The sequence below is a fragment of the Blastocystis hominis genome (genome assembly GCF_000151665.1).
Source record: "Blastocystis hominis, Singapore isolate B (sub-type 7) whole genome shotgun sequence assembly, scaffold_1".
Classification (NCBI taxonomy): Eukaryota; class Bigyra; order Opalinata; family Blastocystidae; genus Blastocystis; species Blastocystis hominis.
This window is the reverse complement of record NW_013171816.1, coordinates 159688-168033: the sequence shown is the minus strand read 5'-3', so window position 1 is coordinate 168033 and position 8346 is coordinate 159688. Positions and strand designations below refer to the sequence as shown.

The 8346-nt window shown below is 48.9% G+C and overlaps 4 protein-coding genes; 2 read left to right on the top strand and 2 right to left on the bottom strand.

The window, feature by feature from the left end:
- Window positions 1-546: 546 nt before the first annotated feature.
- On the top strand, window positions 547-2130 carry GSBLH_T00000692001 (uncharacterized protein; the record flags this gene model as incomplete). Its single annotated transcript, XM_013038937.1, has 5 exons — window positions 547-682; window positions 713-840; window positions 872-1336; window positions 1367-1489; window positions 1519-2130. The coding sequence occupies 5 exons, from the start codon at window positions 547-549 to the stop codon at window positions 2128-2130; spliced, it is 1464 nt and encodes a 487-aa protein (XP_012894391.1).
- Window positions 2131-2585: 455 nt separating this feature from the next.
- On the top strand, window positions 2586-3850 carry GSBLH_T00006976001 (uncharacterized protein; the record flags this gene model as incomplete). The annotated part of the gene is made up of 5 exons (XM_013038936.1): window positions 2586-3182; window positions 3213-3358; window positions 3392-3475; window positions 3506-3563; window positions 3593-3850. The coding sequence occupies 5 exons, from the start codon at window positions 2586-2588 to the stop codon at window positions 3848-3850; spliced, it is 1143 nt and encodes a 380-aa protein (XP_012894390.1).
- Window positions 3851-4075: 225 nt separating this feature from the next.
- Window positions 4076-4897, bottom strand: GSBLH_T00000691001 (Cwf15/Cwc15 cell cycle control protein; the record flags this gene model as incomplete). The annotated part of the gene is made up of 6 exons (XM_013038935.1): window positions 4076-4199; window positions 4230-4327; window positions 4357-4432; window positions 4467-4596; window positions 4631-4675; window positions 4711-4897. The coding sequence occupies 6 exons, from the start codon at window positions 4895-4897 to the stop codon at window positions 4076-4078; spliced, it is 660 nt and encodes a 219-aa protein (XP_012894389.1).
- A 25-nt stretch (window positions 4898-4922) lies between these two features.
- Window positions 4923-6848, bottom strand: GSBLH_T00000690001 (uncharacterized protein; the record flags this gene model as incomplete). XM_013038934.1 has 10 exons in its annotated part: window positions 4923-5064; window positions 5095-5144; window positions 5176-5467; window positions 5500-5628; window positions 5657-6101; window positions 6131-6342; window positions 6373-6469; window positions 6498-6617; window positions 6648-6717; window positions 6749-6848. The coding sequence occupies 10 exons, from the start codon at window positions 6846-6848 to the stop codon at window positions 4984-4986; spliced, it is 1596 nt and encodes a 531-aa protein (XP_012894388.1). The 3' UTR covers window positions 4923-4983.
- Window positions 6849-8346: the final 1498 nt, after the last annotated feature.

Below are 8346 nucleotides of genomic sequence, written 5' to 3'. Positions count from 1 at the left end.
GGACTTCAAAAACACCATCATCAACATCCAACTTTGTGAATATTAGTTCTTCACTTTGTCAGTTTGTCAGAATATGGATACTAACGTGTTATCATCTCCTTATTCAAAGTAGAACAGCATCATTTCAATACACATTAAAACCTAGCTCACATTCAGTTGTCTAGTAGGTTTAATCCCACCAATTATTGGTTTATTATTCATTTCCTAACTTATTTCTAAGCCTATAGCAATATCAGAAACAAAATGTATTTCCTTTCATTCTTTCATTTGGAACGATTCGTGTGATAAATCGATTATCAACCATTTGAATTCTTCACAATTCACATTTCCTTTCTATTCCAGTCAATTACACTACCTTGTTCGCTCCATTCCCAGTCATCTCATCTCTGCTAACGTCATGTACGCATCCTACATACCGACCAACCAATTTTCCCAAAGATCACCCTACTGCATTGCTTTTCACATCTTTCCCTCATTCCAACTAATTATGGAATTCCAATTTTCACACCATTTTCCAGATTTCATTCAAAGAATTGCTTTTGACCTATGTCCATCCAAGTATTTGACGTGGTCAAGATTGTGACGGTGTCAAGGAATAAGATCGTTTCAGTGACCGCTGCTGGTGATCGTGTGTTTGTCTCCTGTAAAGATGGAAACCTGCTTGTTTACCAACTGGAAAATAGTATCTGCATCCATTGTTAGTGAGTAGTAGCCGAACCAATCCACTTTTCCGAAAAGATGACGATTCCGCATTTTTCTGATTCGAAAAAAGGCGTTTACATGATGAAAAGCGTTTTAAAATGGAATCTTCTCCTCACTCTCACAGACAAGGGAATTTCCGTAAGCTGTTACTCATTTCTCTCATTTCTAGATTCACAAATTAGATAGTCTTGATAAAATCGGGATCTTGCCCAACTCGATGGGATCGACGTTCTTTACCCTTGATGAAAGTCGCCATATTATTGTAGCAGCCATAAAGAAAAAACTGCTAGTTTACCAGCTTCGTGACGGTCTTCAAGTCTCTCAGACACTCTTGAAAGAGATCATTCTTCCAGATCCAGTCGTTTGTATGTCCTTTTTAAACTCCCTCCTCTTCGTTGGTACAAAGAGGCAGTACTGTCTTGTGGACATCAATCAAGGACGATCTGTGAAAGATATCTGTGACATTAGTAAATCGACAAACGTCCCCTTCTGCACTCCGATCGAGCAGAAGAACTCTTTTCTGGGCTCCGAATCCGACGCTGTAGAGAACGACACGCGCGAACAAGGCGAAATGCTTCTAGCAAACGATCGCAAAGGTCTGTTTTATGACTTCGTCGGCTCTCCCGCGCGCGGCGTTTCCTTTTCTTCTCCCTAGCGAGTGTAGAAAGGCCAGCATCTGGAATGGTCCAGCGATGCCTCCAACGGAGTGTATCTCTGCCCCTACTTCATCGTAGCGACGTCGAACGGCATCGAAGTCCACAATTCGTGGAGATATCAGCGCATTCAGGTGCGTCTGGGATCGGGTTTTGATCGAAGATGATTCCGTTTTCGTCGCCCCGATCCATGGAAATCAGTCGCTTGCATTCCGAGAGCGTAGCGGGTGCGATGGAAGCGTTTTCGTGTTATGATGTAGTGGACGGAGTTGTGGTTTGCTCGCAGTCTTCAGTGATTCTGCTGAAGATGCGTCCGCTGCAAGAACAAGTGTTTTTCCTGTTTGTTTGTAACGCTCAGATCAATATTCTCATTTCCGATGAGTACAAAAACTTCGACGACGCCTTAACGCTTTGCAATTTGTTTCCTCGCGGCAAGGAAATGATCCGCGACCAATTCAAAACCCAAATCGCACGCCTGAAAGGCCTCTATCTCTTCAGCGAAGGGAAATACGACAAAGCCATTTCGTTTCTGCAGCGCGGCCAAGTTCCCACGCGCCAAGTTTTATCGCTCTACCCTTCGATCATCCCCGACGATTTGCCCACGGATATGTACGCAATGCTTCGCGTGAACGACGTGCAGATCGCCCTATCCGAAGCGCGTGTTCGCTTCGCGAATGGAGGAAAACGCGGCGATCGACGCGCTACTTCCGCTTCTCAACACGCGAAGACAGCAATTGTTGGTAGACGGCGCTTCATTCCATCGTTATTTTCATAGATCAAACTGCAGCAATTCGAGAGCTTGAAAGAAGGAGGCGAATCGGAAACGAACAACGATTCGAACCCTTCATTCAGCACGATCGGGTTTTTATCGACCAATCTGAACGATGAATCGCAAATTCGAGACGATTTGACGCTCATCGACAACGTTGGCATTCGCTCCTTCCTTCGTCATGCAGGTTTTGCTCCGAGCGTACATTCGCTCCAATCGACAAGCCATCATTCCGCTTCTCGAAGGCGTGAACTTCTGCTCCTTCGACGATTCCCAGAAACTCCTCGCTTCCGCGGGAATGGAGTCCGAATTGATCGCTCTTTACTCGACCCACCACAAACACGAACTCGTATTTCCCCGTTTCCCCGTTTCCTCACGCCAAGGCGATCTCTCAAATCCTTTCGCCGCTCTCCAAACCCGGCCTTTCCGCAGCTGATCGGCAGAAACGCCTGGCGGATTTGATGCACTACCTTCAGAAACTGGGAAGCAAATACAAGGAATTGATCTTCGATTGCAGCGAAATGTTCTACAAAGAATCGCGATCGCTGGTTCTCGATCTCTTCGCGGGCTACGATCCGGTCGATGGCGGCGAGCCCATTCCGAACGAAGCCATTCTGGAGCAGCTGCACGCGCTGTCGATGAAAGACGCAACGCTGCAGCATCCCTGGGAGCAAAACGCGCTCGAAATCACGTTTCTGCGGAATTTGATTTGGTCGAAGAACAATACCGAGGCGTTTTTCCACACGAAACTCGTCCTGCTGTACATGAGCAGCATCTCCAGTCTCCAAGAAAACGTGGAAATGTTGCAACGTCGTCGAATTCGATTCGAATCACATGCAGAAAAAATCCAGTCCCTGCAAGAACAGCAGATAACCGCGGAAATGGGAGCGGATCTGGGCGTTGCAGAATCGGGACTGCAGACGTTGCTTCACCAGCGCAACGAAATACTATTCCGCAGCAAGACGGAATTGCTGGAGTTTCTGGAATTGTCGAATTCGTACGACGCGGCGGAATTGCTGCGCTCGTTCCCCGCGGATTCGTTTTTGGAGGAAAAAGCCGTAATCTGATTGGCCGATTTTTGTTGGTAGATCATTCTATCGAAGCTGGGCGAAGATTTGGCGGCATTGGAAATCATTGCGCATCGATTGGGGAATAAAAACATGGCGGAGGCGTACTGCCAGAAAGTGTGGAATTCGAATCGAAACGAGAATATTTTCATTTATTTACTCAAAACGTTTGGGCGTTGAGTCATTCATTCATTGATTAGCTACTTGTTTCCGCCCGAATCCTCGATTTTATCGCGGAACGAGAGTTTGAAGCTCGCCATCGGCGTGTTGACCGATCATTCCGAGTGAGTTTCGTGGAATTCGATTCGAAGTAGCCATGTGAACATCGTGGAAGTGCTGCGGCTTCTCCCAGACGACGTTCCTTTGAACGATGTAAGCGAAGGGAGTCGAGTGGACGGTAGTTAATCGAGAGCATTGAAGTGGTGATGACGAAATTGGAGGAGAACAGGCGAAGCTCGCTGATGCTGAGGCAGTTGGCGGCGGTGCGGAGATTTGACGTGAGCGAGGAGTATATGAGTTTGCGCAATTCGTCGTTCGAGAACACGCCGGTTACGTTCTGTCCGGTTTGTAATCGAGTGCTCGGTGATTCCGTGTTTACGTTGTTCCCGGACGGCGTGGCGATGCATGCTGCGTGTGCTCGACAGCATTCGATGGAGTGAAGGATTTGTATCTTTGCGTATCATTGTTTGTTTGTTTGTTTGTTTGAAAATGAGAGGGATGAAGGGTGTGGAAAGGTGAGAGTATATAAAACTTGGAGGAAAACAAGAAACCAAAAAGAATGCAAACAATGAGCCGAATCGCATGAAGAGACATGGAACAAACCCCATTCCTCTCAACAGTGCATATTCAGCACTTTGCACCACGTTGGAATCAAAACAAACACTTCATTGTCGAAAAACTGTATTCATGAAGTTTACATGGAAATCATTTCGGATCGTGTCGTTTATAAACCGCTTTGGCCGTTTCTCGGTCTTTCCTTGATTTCGGAACACCACGTCATCGTCCCATCTTCAACTCATTCCCATTCCAATTCAAAACCTTCGCTTTAACGTATCTCCCGTATTAAATAGCAACGGGTTCGAGTGAATCATCTCCTCACGATTGAGAGCCGCCTCCATCTGCGCCTTTTCTTCTTCCTATCGTTCATCCAACAAATCAAAATCACTTCTTTCTGCTTGGCCAATTCCTTCTCTTTCTTTACGCGCTCTAATTCTTTCATCAGCAAGGCAGTATCGTCTTCTCTATGATTTGGAAAGAACACTAAAGCATTCAAACGAGTCTGATTCGGAAGATGATTCCTCGCTGTCGCTCTCGTCAGAATCGTCAAAATCACCAAAATCATCGTTCACTTTTGGCTCGGGTTTTTGTAAAACTACGGGAAGCTCTTTTTTCACCTCATCTTCTTCTTCTACACGATTTTGAATCTAACGTTATTCTACTTTCTTTTGGCTTGATGTCTTGAGGCGGTTTGACCTCGGGAATCACTTCTCTGTGGGTCAATTTTCGAAAAACAGCAAACCTACCTCATTTTCAACTTCAAATGTCCGGGAAGATCCTTTGCCGAGAAGTGCATACTCAAACTGCCTACACTTCAGCGACCTCGCCCATCTCCCACCTCCCGTCAGATATCCGGAAGAGGAAATCGCTCCATTCCCCGTTCCTCGTCCAGCAGCCGGAGTCCACGTAGGTTTGTGCGCAGTAGACATTTTCTGCGTTTTCAACAAACACCCCGTAAATGACATCCTAATCCAATCTACGCGTCCTTCAAACGCACCTTCTCCCCATTCCGCGATTACAACTTCTTCTGCTTCACCGCATCATCTCTCATCGCTTCCAGCTTATCAAAATAGCTCTGATCGACGCCTCCCGTCACCTACACCTCACTCTCCCCCTCCTGCCCCACATAGTCCCCATCAAAGCACGAGCACTCGAACGCCTCGGGCGCCGGTCCATCTACTCATCACCGCTTTTTCCTCGCTTCTACACAGCGCCGCATCGCGACACGCCCGCTTCAAGTCCTCCAAGCTCTGATACAGCACGAAATCCGCTCCGATCGCGGCGGCCACCTCCTTCTCGGTCTTGTTAAACGCGATTAACTCGCGTCGCGTCGGCATATCGATCCCGTACACGTTGCAGAACCGAATCGGCGGCGCAGCCGACGCTACAAACACGTGCTTCGCTCCCGCGCGACGAATCGCCTCCACCAGCATCATCGTCGTGTTGCCTCGCACGATCGAGTCGTCCACCACCAGCACCGACAGTCCCTTCACCGCGTCCTAGACAAAAATCGGGGCTTTTTTTGGAATACATGGATGGGGTTGTGCTTGATGCGGATGTTCTTCTGCCGCATCTGCTGCGCGGGCATGATGAACGTGCGCGCCACGTACCGGTTCTTCGACAGTCCTTCGATGTACCGCTTCCCCAGACTCGTCGCCACCTGCATCGAAATCCCCGCGGAACCCTACCGAAATCGCGGTGTGGCGCGACGTGTCCGGCACCGCCATCACGCAGTCGATGATCTGCTCCAGCGGAGGCAGCGTCGCGTCGTACCCGGCCTCTGCAGGCTCCAGAACGTCCAGAGTTTGGTCGTGTTGGCGGACGCGGAGCGTTCGCAGCCGCTCGGCGAGGCGGATTCCCATCTGCACGCGCGCTTCGTAGACCGAGATGTTGTCCATCACGCTGTCCGGACGCGCCAGATAGACGTATTCGAAGATGCACGGCGAGTGGGTCTGCGCCAGAGCGTCGATGTGCGAGTGCAGACGCATCTCCATGTCGATGAACAGCGCTTCGCCCGCGGCAACGTCGCGTTCTCGGTCGATTCCGATCGCTTCCAGCGCGATGCTCTCCGAAGCCGCCGCGAATTCCACGATGCGGCCCGCGTCGTCGCGTTTCACGCCGAAGCAGAGCGGGCTGGAGTGAGAATTCGATTGGAAGCGTACCGAATCCCGTGGGGATCGCGGAAAATCAGCATGCCGACGCCTTTGATCAGCACCACGACCGCGTAGCCGCCGAGGACTTGCGCCATCGTGGCGTGGACGGCGTCGAAGAGCGTGGAGACGGAGGGCTTAGGGATCTGTCCGGAGGCAGCGGAGGAGCGGTCGATGCGATGCTCCAATTCATCGGCGAACATGTTCAGGAGGAGCTCGCTGTCCTGCGAGAGAGGGGGAGAGGAAAGAGCTACGCTCGTGGTGTTGATGCAGCGGAGGTTGCAGAGCAGTTTCGCACGGAGATCGTCGCAGTTGATGAGATTGCCGTTGTGGGCAAGGGAAATGCCGTACCTGCGTGAGATTCAATTTGAAAACGTACGGGTAGTTGGTGTAGAAGGGCTGGGCCTCGTTGCTGTCCGGGGAACCAGCAGTGGGATAGCGAACGTGACCCAAACCATAATAACCACGCAGCTTGGTTAGATTATTTTGGTTGAAGACTCTACATTTACAAGCAAGCAGAATAAACAACTCAGAAACCAAACCGTTATCCTTGACCGTAATAACCTGTTCTCCGTCACACGTTGTAATTCCGCAAGCATCTACACTTCAGATTTTGCCAGGAAAACGGACCTTGGCCACGATGTTGTAACATCGTCAAAGCGGTGTTAATCGGTCCGGCAACATGAATATTACAGTCGGGGTTTGTGAAATAGCAGATAATTCCACACATCTTCAGAATCAAAATAAAGGAAGGAAACTGCTTGCCAAAAACCCGCAAGAATTTCAAAGATTCCGCGGACTATTATATTATACTTGGATGAATTGTGTTTTGGATTGTGGAAAGAGAGCATGGAGGCGAATAGGAATGGAGGGAGGAAATGGGGGAGGAAGGAAAACGACTTTGCTAGAGATGCACTGAAAGTGGGTAAACGATTCACGTTATCGCAACAAACAATCGTATTCTTCAAACAAAATAAACGCTGCTCTTCCAGACCAACAGCTTGTCTTCAGTCGAGTATTGTACACACAGTCATATACAAACACACACCCTTTCGATGATTTGGTCAACTCGATCACATGCAACTTGTTCTGTGCAGAAATCGGCATCTACCCTTCATTCCCATTCTTATTCCCTACAGACAACGAATTCGTCACTGCCACATCCTGAATCGGACTTGGCTCACCCTCATCCCACACCACCATCTTCTGCTTGTCATTCAAGCCACACACAAATCTATCATTCAGCTTATCAGCCATTCCTTACATCTGGTGAATCGAATTCACGCCTTCGATGCGAGCCACCACTTCATACATCAACTTCAGCGTGGCTCCCACTTTCGCCTGGTACTTTCGCATGGGTCCTTGCATGGAGAACTTCATGGTTTCTCCCTGCGGACTTTTGATCGCCATTTCCACGAAGCGTTTTCGCTCGCTGTCGGGAATAAGGAATTTGTCTTTGAGCGATTGGAAGGACAGGAGCTCGGACAGCGGCAAAAAGCCCGATTTCTTGCCAAACCCGCTGCTCCAGAAAACAAACACGTTTCGAAATGCTTCACTAATACTCATCTTTCCCTGCTTCAGCGTTCGCGTGAGTTCCATTGCGAGATTGATCGACGCGTCTTTCTCCACGCCGTTCACCTGCAGAATAATCATTTCGTTTTCGCTGATTGTTTTGTTGGTTGTCGTCGAACTCGCTGGTTTGTTGAGTGAAGTCGCTGCTGTTGCTGCTGCTGTTGCTTTGGTCTGTCCGAAGTTCTGATTGCAGAGCTGCAGCGCGAGTTTGAGGGCTGTGACGTCGACGTTCACGTTCGACATGTCCGAAAGCGGATTACGAACGAGCAAGAACGTGGGGACGTCGGTGGTGTTTGTGGATTTGATGCGGAACTGGGAGAGATAAACGTTGGGGGGAAGGATCCATCGAGGCGCCAAAATGAAGGTTGTGGTGTTGAAATTGGAGGTGAGAATGGAAGAGAATTGGATGGTTTTCCCGCCATTTTCGGTTTTGAAATGACGGACTGATGGATGAGAAAGATGAAGAGAGCGAGTGTACGTTTGTTTAGCAAGGGAGAGGTGATGGAAAGAGGAATTTGAGGCTGGGTGTCGTCGAGTTGAGGCGAATACAGAGACAACGCGTACGACTCTGTTATAAATCTCGTTATAAAGGACGTGGTTCGTGAATATTTCGATTCGATGGATGTGGAATAAGTGAGATCGATGTGAAGCTCGCT